The sequence below is a fragment of the Diorhabda sublineata genome, chromosome 1 (assembly GCF_026230105.1).
Source record: "Diorhabda sublineata isolate icDioSubl1.1 chromosome 1, icDioSubl1.1, whole genome shotgun sequence".
NCBI lineage: Eukaryota > Metazoa > Arthropoda > Insecta > Coleoptera > Chrysomelidae > Diorhabda > Diorhabda sublineata.
The window spans coordinates 38,122,492-38,148,440 of NC_079474.1; the positions used below are offsets into that span (position 1 = coordinate 38,122,492).

General features: G+C 28.8%; 1 protein-coding gene across 1 annotated transcript; it reads right to left on the reverse strand.

The window, feature by feature from the left end:
* Positions 1–661: 661 nt before the first annotated feature.
* On the reverse strand, positions 662–25,009 carry LOC130446687 (sorting nexin lst-4-like). Its single transcript, XM_056783076.1, has 8 exons — positions 24,672–25,009; positions 13,674–13,785; positions 13,516–13,618; positions 12,966–13,214; positions 11,797–11,970; positions 8,015–8,312; positions 6,912–7,345; positions 662–5,948 (listed from the first exon to the last, which is right to left on the reverse strand). The coding sequence occupies exons 3-8, from the start codon at positions 13,589–13,591 to the stop codon at positions 5,563–5,565; spliced, it is 1,617 nt and encodes a 538-aa protein (XP_056639054.1). The 5' UTR covers positions 13,592–13,618; positions 13,674–13,785; positions 24,672–25,009; the 3' UTR covers positions 662–5,562.
* Positions 25,010–25,949: the final 940 nt, after the last annotated feature.

Sequence of the window (25,949 nt, forward strand, 5' to 3'; positions counted from 1 at the left end):
TAAAGATAAGAGAAGATAAAAGATCGATGTAAATATTTAGGTCTCATTATTTCTTTTAATCTCAGATGGAATGAACATATTATCAATAGAACAAGATATCTACTTTTTGTTTTCCATAAATTATCGAAAATTATGACAACAGACAACACTATATAATGATCTACTACACATTTTATCATAGTAAAATAAGTTATGGAAATATTGCATGGGGAGGTGCATATAAAAGCAGTTTACAACTACTATAAAAGTTCCAAAATAGAATACAAAAAAAAATAAGTTAAAATTCTCTTCCACAAAAAAAACAAATCTTACACAAATTTTTGCCCTAGAAAGTCTCTAGTATAATTATTGATTGACCCCCGTTCTTCATATATATATATATATGAAGAATATATATATATATATATATATATATATATATATATATATATATATATATATATATATATACATATATATATGTTACTTTTAACATAACTGTTTATATTAGTTTTAAAGATGAACAAGCATGGCTAAGAGAGTCTTGCGTATCCAAATTGACCAACAGGAAACTCGTTTTCCTCTGTCGGATTACTTTGTTATGTACTGTACGGTTACTCTGGTGAATAAATAAAAATAAAAAACATAATACAGACCACAGAAAATAATATAAACATTTAAATTTCAACAAATGATATATTAAAAGATTATTAGATACAACTTTTCAAAAGCAATATAATAAACAGTATGGAGACAAATAGTGGAATCATTGCAAAATAAATAATATAATATTTAAATGACGTACGCAGTTTTTCATAATAAAGATTATTAAACAAAATATAGGAACCAAATGTAGATATGGAACCTAAGCTAAGGAAGCTTTCATAAATTTGACACTTCTTCTAAAATTGAATATACTGTCTCATTTCATCCTTGAATTTGGACAGTTCTTCAAAAAAATTCACTAAATTACTTTTTTACATTATGACATATTTATAAATGAAATAATAATAATTACATATTTATTTAATTTATGAACTTTACAATATTTTGGCTGAGGCAATAAAGAAAATTAAATATATAAATATTTATATATTTGCAATATAATTTGAAATAGAAAGTTTCATTACATACATTATAATATAGGTTAAGTTAAAGCTGCTGCATCTAATTTCTTTATGAAATTTTATAAAAAATTGAGGGTATTAGATCAGGCGGCTTTATAATTAAAGATAATTAACATAAATTATAGAAGGTGGTCCAGAATTATGTACTTTAATTTCTAGAGCTATAGTATATCCAAAGAAAAATGTTTACATTGTTTTAGAACTTAAAAATAGAGCTGATAAAACTCTACAAAGGGATGGACTGAAAATATCATTTTTTTACCAAACGGTTACGATTAAGCCCGGTTCTCATTTTTCCAATCCAGCGTTGGAAATTTTTTTCAATTTACTTTTTTGTATAGAGAATATGTGTTTTTCACCCTTTTCAGTTCTTCTAACGGTAATAATTAATAAAACAATTTCTACTTCTTTCTTGAAAGCATTGTGTTACCAATTTAACAACTTTTTAATGTCTGGAATGTGGACGATATAATCCAGTTCAACACCAGACTGGATTACTGGAGTGAAATAATGCGAACTGAGCACAGTCATATTTTGATAGTGACTAAGCTGATTCATGTTATTACCTGCCCCATATGAATAATCATTTTGTTTAATAAATGAGGTTTGTAAGGTCACATTTTCATTTACAGTCAAGTACATTTATACCATCGACTAAATTGAAAACCGTGTTATCTTTTTTGTTCATAGAGTATAAGAAACAATTTCTCCAAAGTGTTAAAGTCACACTATCTTGTAACTACTTCCAAAGTCATCCTTTTAAAGGTTTATATATCGATTAGTATTCTGTTTTAGGAAGCGTGCACTTATTTTGGGACATTTTTATTATAAATTATTGTAATACATAATTCTTGAAGCACCTTATAAATCATTTATAGCCGTGTCTTTTTTCAGTTAAATTATTGTTGTAAAATGATAATATAAATATAGACAACAAAAAAGTTATGTTCGTCTATGTTATTGAATATGGAGAAATTATTTATGAAATCTTTTGGAAACATTTCACCTGCTTTATAATAATGTAGATACTTTCTCCAAAAAATCTTCTATACTAAAATTAACTTATATCCAGATAGTCCACCCCATTAGTATCATTAGTTATAAGAGTTTCCCTACAAATTATTTCATCTTCACTCTCTTCAAATGAATTTATGCATTTTTTTTCTCAAAAACCCAATCCTCAACCGGTTTTGAAAACATTATTTTCAACTGCCTTCAGGAGAAACTTGTTGGAACTAGAATGGGCAAAGTTACTATAAATAAGACAACATAAGAGAGAAACTTTGAAGACAAGAACCAGAATGTCTACACTTGTCATTAAGTATGCAGCTGTAACATATTCTTATATACAGTAAATGGATATGCTAGATACATGGAATAGATATTTTAACCTCAACAATAAAACAGATTTCACAAGCTTTATGTATAAATAGTATATGGTACAATTTTCTAATGATATTATGGTAACTGAATAATTTGTGAACTCCATTCACATATTTGTGTTTATAGAATTGAAATTATGTGTAAAGATTACACAGTAGCTACTAACATAGTTACAAAATATTTTTAAGTAGATGTGGTTTTTGCTTATTGAAGAAAATGATATCAATATCGTTTAAATTGTATAGAAACTATTTTGTCAAACGTAAACTACCGATATTAGGTGGACATAATCTAATTAAATCGTTTTTATTCAAATGTTTATTATACGGCTTCGAGCCCTTTTAAGATAAAACTATTCGGACCGATTCTTAAGCATACCTTTAAAAATCTCTACAAACCTTGTACTGGTATAAAATATTACAAAAAAAATGAGAATATTAATGCAGAAAGTAGATAAGATTATTTTTGTTCGGATTGCCTAACTCTTGAAATAATTCTGAGATCATTAATGAACCTTCATGATTGAAAAATACTTATATAAACACTCCAACCTTGATAGAAATTATGAAAAAACAAACAAAAGAAGACATGTCAATTTTGGAGATTTACTTTTTATTTAGCAAGTTAAATTCTTCCAAAGATTTTTCACAATTCAAGAAGCTTATATTGAACAAGAAATAAGGCGATACTCTTGTAACTAATATTTCTTTTTAAAATAAAAATAAATATTTACACACACTTTAATTGAAGTCTTACCTCTCGCTTTTTACAGTTTCATAATAATGAAATCTGTTGTAAGCTTAATAGTTGCTATTTACAATAAAAAAAGTAAAATGCGCTATCACAGGTACAGTAAACATCTAGACATAGATTTCGATTTTAAAATGTTTCACAATGGTAGTATTTTCTTCAAACGGTTTTAATTTAGTGATAATGGATTAGACACACCAAAAATAGAGCTTTGGAAGAGAACAAAATAGCTGGTGACTGAGAATAATATGAAAGATATGAGCCGTTCGGTGCACATATTGATCAACTTCACTTTTTGAAAAATCTTGAATTCAAGTGCCAAAGCACTTGGTATAGTCATAACTTTTTATATTTATAATAACTGAATAATGAAGATTAACACCACTACACAGCAAAAACATTCTTGCCCTTGAAAAATAAGTAATTTATTTCAGAAGCCATTTTGATTAACACCATACTCTAATGTAAATCATTTCAGTAACGCAATTCAAATGCACCAGCAATGCAAGCAGTAGTTAGTATAATGGTGATTTCGACTATAAATTTTTTTGGTCTTTTCAACAATCACTCCCAGAAGTCTAATTCAGATAAATGAACAAGAAATTTACAAAAGCATATCAGAACAAAAGGTTTGGTATACAAGAATAGGGGAGAAAATTTAATACCTGTAAAAAAATGTATCCCTATAAACTACAGATGCCGTCAAAAGTAAAAAATTCTTTCTTACCCAATAACTCAGATTTTGAAAAAAAAATGGAAAAACAATGTTCATCATATGATTGGTATGATTAAAAAATTCAAAAAGAAATCACCAGTTTATCTAATACAAATGATCCTCCAAGTTTTTTTTTCATGCAAATCTTTGAAAAAATCAATCATTAACAGAAAAGTAAGCGTCATAGGGTTTCCAGTAAATTGGCTTAAAATACAATTACACTGGATAATGTTAGAAAGGTCCAAACCCCATCTTATACAATTGAAATGTGACTATAATAGATACAGAATTTGAAGCTCTTATGATAAGAAAATTTGTAGGAGGTATAAACCAGAGTCGATAATTTTTGAATAAAAAAATAGTAGTAGGATGAGACCCATTGGAAAAGAGAGAACCAGTCACATAAAAACTGTAAAATTACTGTCGATTATTTTTTGCTATTCTTTCTTATTAATTTTATATCACTTTAGATGAACACTATATCTGTATTTATGCATTCTACTTTATATATTTGAATTTATATTATAAGAGGAATTTAAAAAAATATATATTAATCATATTTATCAACATTTTGTTTAATGGAGATAATCACTTTGTTTACTGGACGGCTCATATTTCATTACAATAAAGACCAAAATGTTTTATGTAGTCATACTAAGAACAATATTATACAACACTGAGGAAAGTACTGACAATGCATATTCAAAGTACTAGTCACAAAAACAGAGTAGTGAAGATATAGACCTTTTTAATGACTCCAATGGATAACTACCAACTACAAATTGTGAGTCGTTTCATAAGTATCAAAAAATCACATGTCTCTATACTGATGTCAGGCTGAATCTCTAGCACTCAAATAGTCTTGTAAGAAAATTCCTAACAAATGAGTTTTTATTTACGTTCACAATTTTTCGTAAGGTTTTAAGTTTTAAGTAAGAATTTTTTGAACAGTTGGTGATATTCAAACTGAATACACTGTTTACACCACCACTCACAATTACACTGTCTGACGCGTTTCGATAACCAAGTTATCGTCTTCAGAGACTGAAGGTTGAGTTTACCTTGGACAGTGTAATTATGATTGTTGGTATTGTGGTAGTGTAAAAAGTGTGTTTAGTATCATAAGATTCATTTTGTATAACCACACAAACCAACATAATAGAAAATATTTTCATATTGAAAATAAATTCAATAAAATTCACTGGTTTGTATATTTTTTTGGTTTTAAATTTTTCATATTATCTAGGATATTAGAAACAGTAGATATAATATGCTTAATATACAAAAAGCTTGCTTCTTTTGATGAAAATATTCCCTTTTGGATTCTTTGTGACCAATATCGGATAATTCTTTTTGTGAATCGCCACATTAAAACATTATTTCTTTTGGTTCCAGATTATTTTTTTTTCACTCTAGTTGAAAATGTTGATTACAGGTAGACGAAAAAAAAATTCGTCGTCAATCGAGAAATTTTCACAGTTTCCAATACCTCGAACTGTTGAAAAATATCTTCAATTTATTAAAGAACTAGATATTTCCTGTAATTAACCAAAAAATAATTTTTGGTTAACCTGTATACTATTTAACACTGGGCAAGAAGTTATAATTTCAATCAAATTTATCTAGTGTTTCTTCTAATTTCATTACAATATTTTTATAAAAATTCAATTGTTCCTGCAAGAAAGTTCTCATTGTTAGTCGTAAATCGGTATCGCGTTCTTGTTGAAAATGATTTAATTCGGCAAATACTGTGTAAGTCAAAACATCAGCTCTTCTTCTAATATCTGCTATAGCACTTTGTGGTCCTTGAGAATTACGTTCGCATTCTTTTTTCTTTTGTTCGGAGAGTTTTTGTAGATTGAGTATATTTGGGAGGTCGTTCGTAATGCCTTTGTAAATATAAAGTTTATCAAATAAAGGTTGCCAATCTATTTTTGCTTGTTCTCCGTATAGTTTTCCGATTGCCATATAAGTTGTTCCAATATTTTTAACATCTAAAAAATAAAGATAAGACCTAAATGGGGAAAAGATACTTAATTATCATATTAAGTCTTATGTTTGATGTATTAACTTAATGTCTAATACTTTCTATTTTCAAATGTTGATCATTTTATAAAGTTTATCAATAATATCCATCAACTGTTCTCTGCTATTCTCTCTAAAACTATATTGGTTATTATTTTGAAAGAAAACTCAGAACAAAATATGCTTAACAAATGTTTCACATATCTCAAGTTCATAATTTCCCTTTATATGGCAGAATATACCATTTATGGAAGATTTCACATAAATTTATTCCCTTCTATTGCTTATCTTTTCATCTTCTGCATGTTCATCTGAAGACCAAACTATTTTGCTTTTTTGTCGAACTTGAGAAAAATTTGTTTGTTGTTTTTTGACCTGGTTAATAAAACCACATTTTTTAATAACGAATTTCCTTGCACCAGTCTTCTCGATAAAGAATGCCAGTGAGAAAGTTAGAAGTAATGGTTTATGGCTTTTTAAAAGCCACTGATAGCTGTTTTGTCCAAAATGAGCCAGCCACTTAATGAATATACTTCCAATTTTGCTTTTATTGGTTTAAGGCTTCTAATTTTTGGAAAAATATGATTTCTGATCATCCAATTGGGTATTCTAAGCATCATAAGACTTTATGTTATAATAACATTTACTAATGTCAGAGATTACTTTTAAAAAATCATATTAGATCAGTAAACTTTGATATTTAGATCCAGACCATCACGATGGCAATATAATTATAACATCACTATATAATATCTCATACTTATAGCATGAAATGATTTTCCTGGCTTAAAGATTTACATTTGAACTTTTATTTAGTTTTATACTGCAATCAAACATATATACATCGGTAATTTGTATATCTAACCATAAAAGTTATGTTGAGAGAAATACTTTTACCAATCAAGTTCATATATAAGAAAAAATCTACTTACCTACAGAAGCTTTTGAGTACATTCCTTGCTGATTGTACTCAAAAGCCGATCCTAGCGCGAAGAAACACTCTCCTATCCTCATAAATTCCCTTTTATACATATTAATACATTTTTTGTGTTGATCTTGGGCCGTATTCATTAAATTTTTAATACATTGATCCAATCTTATCATATAATTGAGATTTTCTTCTATTTTTGGTTCAGACAAAGAAGCTAAAATATCCTTTTCTGGCGCTTCAATTGACATACAAAAATTGGCGCCTACTAACTGGTCCCTTTCAGCATTCCTTTTACCCTGTTTCCATTGTTTTTCATCAGTACATGTGAGAAAATGAAGCCATACTTCACATGTACTTAGTACCGGATGTCTACACATGTAATTTATAAATTCCTGAAGTTGTGCTCTTCTGTGTTCTATGAACTGTTCTTCATATCTAAAACATTTACTATTCATTCTAATATGATTTGAAAATTTTTTTTCTTGAATATGAATGAAAATCTCTAGTTAACTTTTTTTAAATAGAAAAAAGTAAATTTCAATTGAACATTACTACATTATAATAAATTATAACTAAAAAAATTAATTGTTTCACACTATCTTTTGAGTAATATATATATGATAGGGTAAATATAGGGTCCTAGAATGTGAGAATTTTATAATGAGTAAGAAGTTGCAAATTTTAGTAGTGGATTTCAAAACCATCTCTGACAGAATTTGTAAGTTGAGAATAATATCTAAGTTTAGAAATTAATCTTACTGAATGTGCATGCCCCATCAGAGGAGAAAGATAATGAAGTAAAGAAGAATTTTATGAAAAGATTCAATTTATCCATAATAAAATACAAAAATATGATGTTAAATTAGTATTAAGAGACTTTAATGAAAATAAGAAGAGGGCGATAGGATTTGTAGTTAGTAACGATATGAGGATAATGAGTACTTATTTCGACCATAAGTCAATCCACAAAGAAACCTGGATCTCTCCAGATGACCGCATAAGAAACCAAACTGATCATGTAGCGAAAAAAAATATAAATTTGAACTTACTCAAAACGTTAAAGTGATTTTAACAAGCCTATTTTGATCTACAAAAGACAATTACCTGCCAGATACCTGCTTATCCGGTAAGGGAGGTATAGCTATAACATTAAATTTTGCTGTTAACCTATCATGTAGCCAATCAAAGTGCTTATATCTCCTAGAAACTTCCACATTTGAAAAAGATGGGGTCAACTGATATGCTATGAATGATTTTAATCCTCCCATTTTGGACGCTTTCTTTGGAGATGCTATTTGAACTGTATATGGGTTCGAAATCACTTCCCATCTTCCTAAAATATCGTCGCTATCTCGAAAAATGACAAATTTTTTATTGGCTACTGGTAAATTCGCAGAATTTCCTGAAAAACAAATACACATTCAATTTTTATAACAATACAAAATAAAGTGTGAAGATTTTATAATAAGGCGCATAATAATAGAGTTTGAATGTAGGCACAAAAGGCAAAACATTATAAGTTTTATTAGAAATGGAGGTAGGCTCAAGTTGCATTAATATAAGTTTAAATCAATTAAATGGAGAATTAATAAATCATTGTGTAGAAGCTAAAGTTGAATCAAATACTTTTAAAAGTTTGGAAGAATCTACACCTTACATGGTAAAGCCAATTTATTGTAACAAAAATTACTACTTGTAGAACAAAACATTGATTAGTATCTTTTTGATGTTTTTCTAATAATACTTTGTTCAACAAGAATTACTTAAGTTGTGTAAAGAGATATCAATTGTTTACACTTAACAGTTTCAATATAAAATTTCATTATTGGGTAAAAACGCAAAGAAAATAGTTCAGCTTTCTGTTTTACTAACATTTTAGAATATTTAGCAAATAAAATTCAATATGTTTAAATAATATTAAATAGGTATATGAAGTTCTTTTTAGATTCAACTTTATATATTAAAATTACAATTTGTATGGTTTATCATAAAACTTTTTTCACTATTCTAATTATTGGTTTTGTCTCAATTGTTGTATGGAGTACAGATATAAGGATGTTTGAATTATTAATTGAATTTTTTATTCAAGCTTTATTTGTTTTTCAACAATCATTACTTTGAAAATATTGCTCAATTGAAAAATTATATACAGTTTTTGTAGAGCATGACATGTATTACATTTCTTGACTTTTTGTCTAGTTTAAAAAATAATTCCTTTTTTATAGGGAAGAATTTTGATCTTTCCTTCTGACTTCAGCTTTATAAAAATACAAATATGAAATTCATTTTGTTTTAATACAAAATAATTTTACCTTAATTGTGGAAATTTTTTATATGTGAAAAAGAAGCAAATATTTATAAGCACATTAATTTTTTTTTTGTATTAGATTCTGTTTTTTTTGAATTAAATATATGTTTCATGTTTTTTTTTGTAATGATCTATTATCCAAATACTGTGATATATGTCCTATGTAGAGAGCACCATAATTATTACTAGGAACTTCATATATTCTTTTGATTTGTGGTGTTTTGATTGAAGACTAGAAATATTTTGATAATATAATGTTTTTTATGAATATGAAAAAGTACCTATAGTAAGGATACAGTTTTTATAATTTGATTATTAATATTATTTATATCATATAGCATTTGCTTTCATCGTATTGTCCACAAAATAGTTTCTCATTTAATGAAATTTATCTCAGGATTTTTAGACATATTTCAATAAGAATACCAACAGTTTGTTGTATTCAAATTTGAAGGGTAATAAATTTCTTAATATTTTATGAAATAACCGCAACCTAACAAAACTTTTTTTTTAAATAAATGAGTGTATACAGTCGCTATATTTGATATATTTAAGACCATATAGACTTGGATCTAGTTTTGAGAGATAGTTTTTCATGCTTATATTTCACTCATATTGTTTGTTTGATAAGAAAAATGTAGCATACAAAAAAAAGAAATTCTACTAAATAGTTTATAAAATAAAATTACCTTTACATTTCCCATTTTTCATATTCTTTGGTTGAATATCATCAACATTAATAGTATTTGAATCCATTGTTTAACAAAAAAAACTTCTCACAATCACTTATACTCTAGAGAGACACTACATATCACAAATTAGATTTATATACAGGAATACTTTTAACAATTCAACTGCGAAGGTGTTTCTGATACTTATCAAAAATGATTCACAGGTGCTTAAAGTTTAATGTTTACAAAAATGATGTAAACACGTTTTCTGAGTCACAGCTGGAATTAATTTTCAATTTAAGTACTTGTCTGACCTGTTGACCTTACAAGACGAGAGTGGAATATAATTGTTTATTGTGGACAACTAATTAAAATTTATATATGACCAAACAAATTCTCGAACAAAATTTCAACCTTTTAATACAAGTAAGGAAGCTGGTTAAATGCGATGTTCTCAAGTTATGTCAGTGTCTTATACGAGGGCCATTTGAAAGGAATCCCTACAAATATTGAGGATTTACAACATTTAGTGATTATAGCAAGGAAGATAAATTAGTGAACTACCACGAAATAAAATGAATAATAGCTATGAATTTTTTAATGGATACAATAATGGTAATTATTGCCTGCAAAGGCTTTCCTTTAACCTACAGCTGTAATAGCCAAATGGTTTGGATTTGAATTCCCTATTTTCCATCTTAAAATAAATGTCACAAAAAAGTTCATAGAGTTATCATAGAATTAAAGTTGTTTCAACGATAAAATATCAATTGAGCCTAGCTGTTGTCCTATTGAAGACTTTTATTTAATTGGATCTTAAACAGATCTGCAGTAGATGATTTATTATAGAAAAAAGGAATAACTATGAAATACCAGTTTTTGGCAGGCATCACTAATAAAGTTATCCATCCAATTCATTGGAAAGATCTATATTATCACCCAAATAGTAAATGTAAACCTGCTAATACTTTAGATACGGAGACTGGCAGATAAGAAATCTGGTCGAGTAATTTATTATTAACATTTTAATTGTTTATAAAGCTATAACTTTTAAACAAAGAGAGATATAAAAAAAGTTTCAATTAAAAAATAATCTACAAAACAGGCCTCAAAAGTTTTTTGCAATAAATCGATATTTAAAAAGTTAATGTCCATATAATGCAAAATTATTGCAAAATTGACGTTTTTCTCACTTTATCAGTAAGTACTTGGTTCCTACATGATGTAGAAAGATTTAAAGCAGCTCATTTTAAAAGTTAAGGTTTAAGCTTCAAAATGAGATGTGGTAGAACTTTTAAATATTATCTGTTAAAAAGTTACAGAAGTTTGAATTTACAAATTTCATGAAAAAAAAAACATAATTTTTTATAAGTGTTTTAAGGGTATATAAATTTGAAAAATTGACATTTTGACCACTTCCAATTATGTTTCTACGTACGTAGCTGCCTTACTAAATATGAGATGGATAGGTAGAAAAAGTAGTGCCTGTTTCAAGACAAATTTAATTAAATGTATATTTTTGTTTTTATCTATTTATTGTTGATGAAAAAATTTTAATTTCATAAAATAATGCATTTTTTGCTAAATTCAAGTGTCATTATCTTTGATAAGTAGATATTTTATTGTTATTAAAATATTTAGCTTTATCTTTTTCAAAAAAGAAAAGATACTCCAGAACAAAATTAATCTACAGTTGAATTTCTAAGTAAAAACTAATTATTAGATGGTTTGTTGAACAGATGTAGATCAAGTAATCATAATTATCAATTATCTAGAATTTCAGGATAATGCAACAGGATATATGACAAGAAATAGTTTGCTATGAATATTATGAAATCATCCCAAAAACAAACAGTTTTTGGTAAAAGATATACAGTGTTCCATATCATAATTATCAATTGACTTACCTAATATATATCCTTCTAATCCACTTTTGACATATGAGGAAAATATGTTCAAACTTTTCTTCGTAACTGTTCCTTTATTATCACCTGTTGTACTAACACCACCCAGAGACATGTTATCAAAGTGGTGAGATATCTGATTTTGGTTTGGTTCATTACTGTAGATCTGATGTTGACCTAGTAAAAACATTTTCAAAATATCATTATTGATTTGAATTTGACAAATTCTCAATTTAATATTTAATTCATTTGAAAATTCAAGTTAAGCACAAAACTACTTTTTCAAATTTCTGTAAAACACATCTCCTCAGCATCAGTTATTAACAGGAACAACAAATATGAAAATTACATAAGAGCCACTACAAAACTGTCACAATTCAAAATAATATTTTAGTTAATTGTGTATACACATACAGATCAGACATTTCTGCAGCAATATTTTGTGAATAACTATATAATAAAAGAAGTGGTACTGTTGGAAATATAAAAATTTCTTCATATAAAGGAATTCGCTGCCTAGTAGTAAATATTTTAGACAATTTTTTTTTCAGAAATAATTCATTTCTTCATTTTAAAAATACTATGAAATGATTTGTTTTACCACTCAATCTATTATTTAACATATGTACTAAATGTTTACAATTTCTCTCGAAATAAGAAAACTAGTTCATAGGAAAAGCAAATTTTTCAAGAAGACTTTACAAAAAAAATTTCGTCATAGCTACAATAACAATACATGTTACTGATATACTACATTTTGGTGATTATAAAATTTGCAACAAATTTATAGGATATAAATTGGGTTCTCTCAATTATAAAGAAGATTAAAATTGGAAAAATTAATGTCTACTATATCTAAAACAAAAACCTTATAAATTATGAGATATACGAATAATTATTGCAACAAAGTTTTGCTCGAAATAAATAGTGCAATTTACGAACTATGCTCATTAAACTAATGGATAAATTTGAAGGATACATTTATATGGTAACAATATGTAGTATGAAATATCAAAAACAAATTCATTTTGAGAAAATATATGAAATTTTAGGCTTATTTTCAAGGTGTATTTCTAAATAAAAACAATGAGAGATTTCAGTGTTTAAATCCATACATCCTCTGACTCCATCTGTTTTTTAACTAATTTATATTGAAATTATATTGTACTGACCATGATTGTTTCCAACTTCAGAGTACACAGTGTCATCATCCCAGTCATCATCATCATCCCAATCGTCTTTTTGATTTGAGTCCCCCCAGTCATTCTGAGGTGGCAAGACTGGTGCTGGAATATTTGGAGGGTGGGATGAAATATTTTTTTCTACATAAGCTTCAGGAAAGAGACCAGATTGGCCTTTGCTGTTAAAACCTTCCCACCAACCTTCTCCTACATCAGTTCTTGTTACAGTTAAAGTTTCACCTGAAAAACCATTTATTAAAACTATTTAGTCTGCAGTTGATTTCTTCTTGCATTAATACTTGAAATTCGTTATTGTATTTTTATGAATTGGTATATATGAATCTTTTTTTATGGGTCATAAATGTTTCAATACAATAAAAGTTTTAACTGAGCTGATTAAGCAGATTTCGAATACTTTAGCTTAGTAAGTAAACATTAAAATAAATGAGTAAACAATGCACTTATTTTTTGCCTCGAATGTACAAATTTGGAATCAAAACTTTCAAGAAGTGAATTCTAGTAAGAACAAATTTTACTTTACCTGCAACAATACTCATTTCTGCAGTATTGGCCTCTCCTTGAAAATCGTACAGAACCTTGACTTTAAACGAACTCATTTTTAGTAACTAATACAACTCAAGTACCTAAAAAGATAAATTAGTTGTGGGTGGTACAAGACTAATGAACCTTTTAACTAACCTATTCTTTGTTTGATGTCGTCTTCGAACAGCCTGTTGTTTATTTAGTCACGATTAAATTTATTACATAGACGAATTATAGCAAAACAGTTTTGGATTTTGCTAAATACTACCTAAAAAATTTGCCATTAGCACGCAGACTTTTTGTTATAGGTATTTCGACATGATTTGTCATTCATGTTTACGAACATTAAGGATGTTGACGTTTCACTACCTTATTGCACTTACGCCATGCGTCGATACGGTACGATACACTAGATGTGACTACTAGTGCGAATAACCGACATAATTCTCACGTTTGATAGCACAACTGAACGTTAATTTACGGGATATCAAATAATATATCCAATTTAAATTTTCTCGTACTTTTGAAAAACGTCATTCCATTCACTTTTTCTTAGAAATAGTTGTTTATATTAAGAAAATAAATCAATATTCATATACAACTAGGAAAGAGTTCAGTCTTGATTTAAGGAGATCAAGCGATCGATTCAGCTGGTAATAGTTTCACCACTATGACTGTGAAGCTACAGCAAATCGAATGTTTAGCATTAAATGAAATATTTGCTAGAATTTCTGACTTTCATACCGAAGCCGAGATCGAAACACCAGAAAAACTACAAATTCGTTGGTTTGTGTATCAAAACGATAAAAGTTTTTTATTCTATTTTTAAGTAAGGTGCATTGAAAACAACTTTAGATTTAATTAAATATTATTTTGAAACATATGCATCGGACAATTATTGGTTGATATTACAAAATATAATTTTATAAAGATTATTATATAGTAAAACATGGTGAAAACGATAATGAGATTTTTATCGATTGAAATAAATTTGTTTTGGCATAATTTATTTATTATTAACTTGGCTACCAAAGTAACACGATATGAGGCGTGCGATCTTTTTTCTATACATAAATATAGTGGGAAAACCACTTGACTTGTGAAATAAAATGATTTATGTCATATTGCAAACTAACAAATATCAACTATTGTACTGTATTTTGTAGTATCAAAACATAAATTTTACCATAGAAGGTGATTAATGAAAGTCTAACATAGTTGGTACCGTTTATTTTTAATCGAATTTAATATATATTTTCATTTTCTTAATTTTCACTTTTTTCCAAAGCAAATTACCATTTTATTGTATTGTAATATTTCTAATATTCTATTAAAAATTTTTATCCTCTTTCCGATAAAAAAAAGTTGACAGAAAGAGGATCAACAATCTGCGCTACGTCGACGACACACTGATCAAAGCTTCAACCATACCAGCAATAACAGAAATTATGACCAGACTGTCTGTTATCAGCGAAAAATATGGCTTAAAAATTAATAAATCCAAAACGAAAATAATGATAGTTCATAGACAAGGCCGCAATCTCCACAAACATCGGAAATAACAGGCTTCGAAGTGGTAAACAATTTTAACTATCTTGGTTCCTCAATTAAGCCGTCGTCTGACTATTGTAGCTCAGTGACTACCAAGTTAAATAAAATATGGAAAGACAAATCTATCACGAAAACAACGGAATTCCGTCTAGTTGATGCTCTTATCTTCCCCATTCCAACGTACGCGATATGAGACTGCATCATGCCGAACAGATTGCAAAGGATAGGCAAGCATGGAAACAACAAATTCTATAGTATTTTAAAATCATAAGTGAAAAACAAATTCTTTTTAGTTAAAAAAAATGAAATACACAGAAATGTACCCAATAAAAATGAAGAATCTGCAAGCTAGTGTTATTGGTTTCCTATTTTATTTAATATATACAACGGATTTACCCACGACGATGAACTAAATCGTCGCAACATTCCCAGATGACACAGCCTTGCTTGCATGAAATAAATGAAAAACATGTTTCAAGACATGAAAAATATGTCTGTTCAATGGTCTTGTCGCACAATCAATAATTCGCAGTGAAGAATGGAGTGAACTACCTTGCAATTAACTTATACTAAAGGTTAACATGGAGAACCCAATATTCTCGAAAATTAGCAGTTGGAGATAAAACTCAAACAGTACTATTAGTAGATAACCCTAGCTATGGAAAATAATTAGATGATTTACAACCATCTCAATCAAATTGTTTTTATAGATACAGAATTACTCCAAGGAGAAACTTTCTTAATGTCACATTTTACTTTTTATACTTACAACAGCTGAACAGACAAAACAAAAGCTCTTACAAACCATAATTCAGAAGAAAAATAGACTATCGTGGATAAAACACAAACTATGGTTTCCGAACCGATGGAACTCATTCATTTGAATGATGGGCCAGATACGTTGTTGATAGAAGAATTTGTGTCTTATGAATTGAAAAAGAAGCGTTTTAGAATAAGCAAAACAATAATATTTCGGCTTCTGTTATAATTTGGGGACCCATATCGGCTAGTGGAGTGGAAGACTTACAGTTCGTGAAGTGAAACCAACAAGATGGTGCCACATATCATATGGCTAAAAAATGATAAGATTGGAGATAACCAAATAGTTCTAGTTTGGACTTCAGTAGTCCAGATCTCTAATAGATTTAAACCATATGACTTTGGGTATTTTTGGATTTCTTGTAAGGGGCAAAATATAGAGAAAGTGGTAGATTGGAAGTAACAGAATAATTCTAATAAGGACGTCCAGAAGCTTTTTTTCTAATTTTATGACATTTTGAATTCTCTGATTATCAAATTCCACATGTATAACATGATGTTTACTCAAAAATATTTTATTGTGTATTTATTGACTACACTCCTTGGATTCGCTGAAATTAAACATTCTAAATATACCTTGTAACATTTTTACAACCGATAAAAACACTAAGTTACGGTTTCTTGTGATTTAAATCTAAATTTACTTATAATTAAAATGTTTATTTCTGCACATGTTCTGATCTATTAACATTAAGGTTGTGCAAATTGTTTTCGGCGTCGGTTTTGAGAGTAAATAACAAATGAATTTATTTTTAAAGATATTTATAAATTTACTATTTATTCATCGATATTTGTGCTGCCTTTGATAGCATCAATAGGTACAAACTAATGGAATTCGGAATTAGAGTGAGATGTCTGAAGAAGCTACCCTCAAAAATAGTGTTTGCCTGGAAGACTCACTTTTATGTCTACTTTTTAAAATTGCGTTGAAAAAGATATCGAGAAACAGAGATTAAAATAAGAGGACATATTTTTTGGGGTCTATTCAAATTTTAACGACGACGTTATTATCTATTATTTCAAGGTCGTTATCAGCTCTGGTTGAAACTTTCCGAGTTTTTGGAATTGTGGCAAAAATATGTATTGAAAATAATCACAATTTATTAGCAGAATAACAAATTTTTAATATATAAAACTATTATTAGACAAATGGTTCTGAGACCTAGACACTAATAAAATTAGGGACTTTTGCGTAACAGATTTTGAGGAACTATTCTTAGAAGTACCAATGTAAATGATAAGAAAACACGACAAAAGTGAAATCCCGATGCGAATACAGATTTTGCAGTGTTGAAAGTTTGGAATTGGGAAGCTGTTTCTATCCAAAGAAATACTTGGAAATTTCTTCAGAGGAAAGCTTCAGCTCACTCTGGACTATTGTGCTATTGATGAGTATTTTGATTATCATTGGGACAAAGGTCAACTTCTTGGTAACTTCCTAAGATTATAATTTATATAGTTATTCTCATAAATCTCTTCCATATTTCGCATTTTCTTAAAATTCATTTTGATAGAGTGAGAGATATTATGATATTTGAAAACTGTGACTCATTTGGATATGTGATATATAATGTTATATTAGTTTTGATTATTATTATTAAAATTATGTAATTGAAATTTTTTTAATTCTTAATTTTCTTTAGAGCACTGCAGCACTTATGCACTAGCAGCGACTGACTAAGGTGAATTATTTCATTAAAACCAAATTAAAAACATAACCTAAGATACTCCAAAGTATTGCTTTTGTATAATATTGCCCTTAAGGTGGATCCATCAGAAGCATTTTTGGAAGGCATCTTCCGGAATTGTTTTGATCTGATGTGGTCTTCTCAATGTCAATTTCCAATTTGAGTTTCTTCAATATTTTGAAGTTATTTTTTCTTTCAATTTTACATTAGAACTATAATTCCTCGTGCACCCTTTCTGGTCTCCCAATAAATTGAAATGGAATCTTTTCTTTTTTGAAGAATATATTTTTTTCAAAGGATTTTGTACAAATGAACTATTAGATAGTTGAAATATGCTGAACAATTTTTTGCTCGAAAATAGAAATGTTTTGCAACAGTAGAAAATTAAAACATTTTTTTTGTGAAATTGAACTATCCAAAAAATGAATAAATTATATTCTGTTATTTGGTGGATTGACCCTACATTTTCTTATTTCAATCAATTTTAGTGAATACAAGTTCTACTTTTATTAGTTTCTGGAGCTTTTTTTCGTGAACTGAATATCAGGTGAAGTATCACACATTTGCCACTGGATGTCCCTTTCCATTTAAGATTCCTACATCTCTTAGAGGTTTTGACTCCGAAAATTTATTTAAAGGGTTCCCTTTGAATTCCAAAGTTTTAGCATTATTCACTGGGAAATATTGAGGGTGGGGAATACAAAATGACATACCGTATAGACGGACTATTCTATTAATGAAACTAAGAAATTGGGTTAACCACCCGTTTGAAATAGATCCAACAAAAACATATATAAAGATATTTTAGCGTTCGGCCTCTGTCCCATATCTAGCACAACTATACATGACATCTATTTTTAATTAGATATTATAAGAATTTCTTCGTCGGTTACATTTAAAGAAATTATGGACGTTTTAAAGATTTTGTTTGTTGTTACATAAAATATAATTATTTATAGAAGACGGGCAAGATATTGAAACAGTATAACTACATATTTACTATAGCACGTGTAAAATATTATACAAATTGTCTTGAATTAAAATTCCATATGGAAAAGCGTTAAAAGTACTAAGACGGATGTTTAAAGAAAAATTGAATATTTTGGGATACCTTAAAGTGGCTTGATATATTTTACAATGTCTATTTAGTCGTTTTAGATTATACAAGAGAAATACAATAAGTTGTTTTATAGTTTGTGCTGCGAATATTTTTTTCATTTCTAACAACCATATTGAATTTTTATATTGTTGGGTACATAACACTTCACTATGGTCTATTATCTCTATCTCTATGTATCTATAGAAAGAGCAGCAACACAACGTGCAATGCAATGCAAGGCGCAATCTATTTTGATAAAAAATATTCACAGTAGTGCATACCGTTGCATTGCTCCAGAGATATAAAAAAATAAGATAATAATAATCATAATTTAAACTAATATAACATTTTATATTACTTATCCAAAAGTGGTCAGTGAATAACTGTCAATAATGATATCTGCTGCCTCACTTTTGAAGCCTGATGGACAAGTTGATTGTTACGCGAAAAGTAACTAGACTTCTCCCTAGAATTGCAACTTGCACGCAAGGAAAATAGTACCAAAACAATGATGTTACAAGTGCGAGATTTTGCATGAAACAAAGCTGAAATTAATCTGCGCATGTTTCTGATCAAAAAATATTGCGTCTTGCATTGCATTGCACGTTGTATCGCATCATGTTAAACGGCTTTTATACCTTGATCAAAATGCAAGCATAAGCGGCATAAAGACAGCTTGACAACGTGCAATTCAATGCAAAACGTATTATTTCTTAATCTGAATGTTTCAAGCAAGATCTTGGACTTGGATTTTTGGTTTAATGACATTTTTATTGTGTATAATTTATAATTCTAGAGAGGAATGAGTTTCCGATCTGCTGATATCACGTCTCTTGGCATGGATTCCTTGTTATTTTCTTTAAAAGTTTTCCAAACATTTTTGCATTCATTTTCAAATACTTTTGTATGTTCTTGCGTCTTACTATATAGCTGAATTCATGTTTACCATTGTTCTATCTAACAATGGCCTGGTCCACCATCGCCTGGGTATTTTTTGTCTATCAGACTCCAAAAGCGAGGCAGTAACAAATATGATTATTGCCAGTAATGCACTAATCATTTTTTTCTTGTTTACATACCCAGCTCAATTTTTAAACCGCTCACAAAATATTAAATGAAATTTAAGGTTAAGAAATTACTTTTACTTATGGAATTGCAAGAGACTTGCATAATGTCATTTCTTGATCAAAAAGTAGATTAAATTCAGATGATTGTTTCATTCAAGATATCGCACTTGCAACTTTATCGGTTCGGTGCAATTTTTATTGGGTACAAGTTGCAATTCTAGGGAGAAATGTGTTTAGAATCTGCTGATATTACTTCTCTCGCCAAGTATTTCTTAATTATGTTATGTTTCATTTTCATTGGAAGTTTTCAAATGTTTCTTAAAGCATTCTCAAATGATTTATGGTATTTTTCTCGTCTGAGTCTATAGCTAAACTCATGTTTCCTCTTGTTCTATCTAGCCAGCATGCAATTTCTTGCATGTTGTCTTGTATCATATCGATTTAGTTGCAGTATTATCATTAATCTGGTATATACTATGGTTTTTATAATTTTGTGCAATATAGAAGTTGTTTTTAACTTAATAGATACCAAGATATTATGTAAATATTCATACGAAAACAAAAGAAAGTTAGGCCATTACCAAATATTAGTGTAGAAAAAAAACTGAGCACAGAAGAAAATTTGTTCATGATATTTATGCCAAAAGTTTTTAGACTTGTGGTTGTAACCAAACAAAATTGTTTTTCCTGCTTACTGTTTGCTGGCGATAAAGTTTTTATGGAAATAGGGGTCAGCAATCTAAAGCACTTAAGTTTGAAGACACTTCTTTACAATTGCATAGAATATTCGTTATTAGGATAAACCAATATTATGGCTCAATGGGTCAATTATCTGCTTATTGGTTAAATATATAGAGACATAATATAAATATGTCGAACAATAGGTAGGTACATTTTCTCAAACATTATCAATTGTATTTTGTAGGGAATTTGAATTGGCTCTCATCGGACTTGGCGATCATTGTAGCATATTCCTGAAACGTATACATTTTTTAGTTGAATTAGATGCAGCTCTAAGTGAGTGTTAATTCTAGTTAAATTGCTCGGTACCTTTTTACAACTTGAAATATTCTTTAAAAACAATAAATGTAAAGTCAATAAAATCAATCATGGTAGATGTCACAATTGCAACCTTATCGGTTTGGTTTTGTTTTTATACCTTGCAAGTTATAGTTCTAGGAAGAAATCTAGTTGCTTTTGATGTATTGACCTAGCAAATGTCAATAAAATTAACAGATTAGTTGAAGCACTATTGTAAAACTGACCTTGTCGTATTCTATTGTAAATTTAACCTTCTTTTTGGAATTCTTATTTCTGTTTTCTTGAATAAAATATTTTGTAGAAATAGGTACCAAAATAGAAAAGTGTTAGGTTAGTGGAAGTTATGATATTTCTAGAAATTTCTCTATGAACAAAAATTCTAATAAAATTTGTTATATCTATTGTTCTAAAACCTTATACCTATAAACAGTTATTTCACAAGATTGTGCACCATTCCTAGTTTACAATTTTTTGACGAATATCGAGCTTCGGGACTGAAAAGGGGCTTTAGAGTTTTTGGCAATAGGAAAAGATTTCTCAGGAGACTATAGAATATTGAAACGCGAGGAAATAATTGATTATTCTTTGTTTTTTCCCTGATGTTTAAAGTATGGTACTTGTTTTATTTAATATGGAAATGTAAAAGTTGTTTGGGAAATAACGAATCAATCAGATTAATTTTGAAGAGAAATAGCTGCATGTGTTAACAGGAACAAAAACCGTTGATAACAATATAGTTTACACTGAAGCTGGAATTACTAAAAACGACCATTTGTACAGGGAAGCACAACATCAAAAAAAGTAGTCTTCCAATTTTGTAAGGGTTAAGATAGAAATATGAAACTAGTATTTAGTATTTTCACGTTGCACAGTCCATATATAGCCTAATGTAGGAAAAAATGTCATAAATAAAAAGACTGTTTTCTCAATATATTCCCCTTTAATTTTCACACAATTTTCAGAACGTCTGACTTAAGTTTCTTGGCCTCATAACCCTTAATTCGACCCTCAGCTTTGCGAACAAAAAATATTCGGACGAGGACAGATCAGGTCTATATGGTGGGTATCAAATTTCTGTGAAACTATATCGCTGTACAGTAGCCTTGCAAAGCGAAGCAGTGTGAGTTGGGGTATTATCATGAAGCAAGCTCATATCTCTCTTGTATATTGGATCATAGCAAAAAGCTATTTTGGCATATTTAAATGTTCAGGTAGAAAGAACACTTGTTTTTGAAATGTGCTGTGCTGTAATTTCTTTTGTTCTTAGGCGCTGCTCACTTCACTGATCAATTTCTTCCACTGATTTAATATTTTCTGGAGTAGTCACTGTGATATGACCTCCCTCACGTGAGTCATCTTCTACTTATTCTTGTTCCAAGCAAATAACTTAACCAATTTTCAATTTTTGACAATGATGGACTCCTCTCTACTTATATTATTTTGCGAATAATTTAAATTATAATCCTTCAAAAAGTTATCTGCTAAGATAACCTAAAGAGCTTCACATACCGTTTCCACTACATGGGAAGAAATGAATATTTGACGTATTATATTTTTAACATTCATTATACTCATTCAATTTAATTATGAATTTACTTAATTAAATAACTAAAACACCCCAAACCACTTTCCCTATTTAACTATATAACATCTATGCGTCTATTCATGTAAACAATGAAGGACAAATTTTATTGCTCACTCTCTCAATAACGATGACGAAATACAAGTATACTTTTTGTCACACCTATGTCAACCTTGGAATTCTATATTCTATTTAATTAATTTACAAGCAGGTATTAATTATTACTAAATATTATGTTGAATATATTTACAATGAAGTAGTGGTATATACAGAAGATTACTAAATTGATATCCTTATAACAAAAATAAAAAGAAAATTTGCTTTCGAAATGTATGTACTACTGATCAACTGTTGTTTTCATACCCATGATGTAAGATTGGTTTCGGTAATATTTGTACTCGCGATTCATGGAACGATGAATTATTTTGGTAAATATATAATTGATCTAACATACATTAAAGAAATTGGAAAACGTGGAAATTTCTCACAGATATATTTATTTTACATTAGGTTACATTGAAGTTCAGGACATTTTATACAAATGAATTTGAAACAATCTCCTTTTTTAATCAACGTTTTTAAAAATTGCTTTAATCATTTCTAACTTATGTAGTGGTTGAAGCATGATTTTGTCTTTGCTTAATAAGTGCCACTTTACCAACTTACCGATAGTTGAGTAATTTCTTATAGGCCACAGATCTAGTTACCAATGAACAATTTTACTATCTCACCAACAACTTTATTGCCAAATAAAAAGTTTACCATTTTGAAACCTACACAAATCACCCATTAACATCACGAGCATTTAATTTCTTACTTTCCCTTTTTATATATGCTGTAATGGTGATTCTTTGTACTAATGGATTTGATTCTTTCGTTATTGGAGGTAACAGTCCCGATCATTATTTTAATAAATTTGGAGCACGTATAAAATATCAAATTTTTATTTACTTTATTCACTTCCGCTTGTAGATTTTAAAGATTCCTGTGAATTTTACAGCATCATTGCTCTAAGCATGAACGAGTTGAAATACACATAGGCTGTGGAAGATTTCCATTGTGTGAAATAGGACATTTTAAGGGTGAAATTTCTACAATCCATTTTTTTTCAATATGTCGTTCATAGAATCATTGTGAAGTTCGTGTAAAATGGAATCTCACCATACTTACGTGGTTATGCGAAAATAAGAGAAAAACTACATAAATTAATCAGTGAAATAACGTTGAATATGTTCTTCAGCCTCTACTCGGCAGAGTCTCAGGTGATAATATATCTATGAAATAGCGTCGGCCGATATGTTATTTGATTGGGTACTTAATTGCACCACGCCGCCCAATCTGATGTCCTGCAAATATTTTATCAAAATGCTCTCTGTTGAAACTTCTATTTCATTGAGCAACGTGACAGCTGGAGGTACTAATTCGAATATAAAAAGTTTAAACCACGTTCAATTGTAAGATTTTTTTAAAAAAGTATGGTGGTCTTAATATCCTGTTGTTTTTGGCAGTTGTCCAAATATTTATTTTTTGGGGACACTGCGTGTCAGCTTCAAATATTCACAGTAGGTTTTTCTGACACCAGAAACTACAATTATGCCTGCTAATTACCTTATTAAAATAAAACATAGTTTCGTCCAAAAAGAGTGTATGTATTTAATCTTTCGAATTTAATTTAAGATATATTCAAGCGATATTCCTTACTTACCTTTTGTATTTTTAACATGGCCACAAGAGGAGATAAATTATTCATTAATTCATCAATATCCAAATATATTAATTTTCTATGTTGGTATTATTATTTTTTTAATAATCAATAGTAAACATTTTAAATTAATTGGCTCGGTTCGGTATATTTGTAAATGATAATTATGGTAAACAGGGCGGGCTACTGTAGATATGATAAACAATTTCTTTGTTTTAAAATTTCGATAGATAAAAAACCAGTATATTCAAATGATAATGTAATATTACAGAAAACAACTAAAAACCAATGGTTACAAGGTTGCGTAGATTCGATATTTAAAAAGGTCATCCGCGTATATGATGTCATAGCTACTAAATCTATAAGATAAAGCAGGTAACTTTAATATAATTCGAAAAAACATAGCACGGATTCTCAAAAAACTGAACTAGTTACAATGACCTACATTTTACTTGAATGAATGAAACAAATTTTATGCCATAAATGGATTATAATAAACATCAAGTCTATAGTTTCACTATGCGCATTACCGGTTTGAAAAAAAAACTAACATCTAGACAAGGTGTCAACATTTAATAATATATTTATATGAACCAGATACTTACCGTCACTGATGATATCATATTCTTTTGCGTTTGCAGATTTGAGAAAAATTCACTAAACTAACAAAAAATCGATCATACAGCGAGATTTTTCAATGTCAAAACGTTCGGACGCGCAATAATGTTGTTGTCTACTGGATATTGAGTAACTAACTGGCGTTTAATTCTGTTGGTTAGGTTTACTTGGACCGCGTGTAATCGAACCACGTGAGTTTGTGTACAAAGTTATTATTTTTTCTTTTGCTTTCTACTTAGTACTCGCTAAAATTGTAATGTAAATGCACTTTATTCGGATAATGTTGATCACCGATATGCATTTTAATGTGAACTGAATAACAATTGAAAAGAATATACAAATAATATGATATTATATGTATTACGAGGGTTACTGTATATGTAGTGGGAAAGAAAAGTTCAATGGCACATAAAGCACAAAATTTTAAACTTTACGTTTAAAAGTGCAAACTTTTTTGGGTAATTTTATAGTTTTGCGATCCCCCCGTTTTTTGGCCCTAGAAAATAAAAAAATTATACGATTTCGATGAATTTTTATTAAAATCTTGATAAGATTTATTGAAAAAAAATATGGGAAATATCTCACCTGGAGATTTCATATAGTTTTATGACTTTAAATGTGATCATAAACGCACTTCTTCGCATATAATCGTTCATAACTTTTTTACAAAGCATCAAAAGCAGTTCATTTATTTATTTTGTTAATCTAAACAAAAAAACGAACATTTTGGAAAAAAATTGAAAAATGTTTGTTTTTTCATTTCTTATCTGACTTTATATGGTTTTATGACTTTAAATATGGTCATAAATACACTTCTTGAGATATAATTGTTCATAACTTTTGTGCCGAGCATAAATCAAACTCAAAAAAAGTTTATCAATTAATTCATTGCTACTCAAAATCGGTGATAAGAAATATTATCAAAAATTACCGCTAATTATTTGACCACGTTGAGCCCGATCCAAAATTGATGAACTTTCCCCTGGGCTCAATTTTTTTTGTCTTTTTGGGTGTGTATACAAAGAAAAATGAAGAAAAAATTATTTGAAATAAAAAGTGCGAAAAAATAATGTTTTTTGTGTGCACGTCCATAGGCCCGCTCTGGGCCCGAGGGAAAGTTTACCGTTAAAACTTTCCTCAGGGCCCAGAGCGGTCCTATGGACGTATTCAAATGAAATCTTTTCATTATATTTCTACTTGCAGTATGGAAAAACAAAATTTTGTTTGCTTTTTTATCCTTTGAACGATGATTTATGCTTTTATGT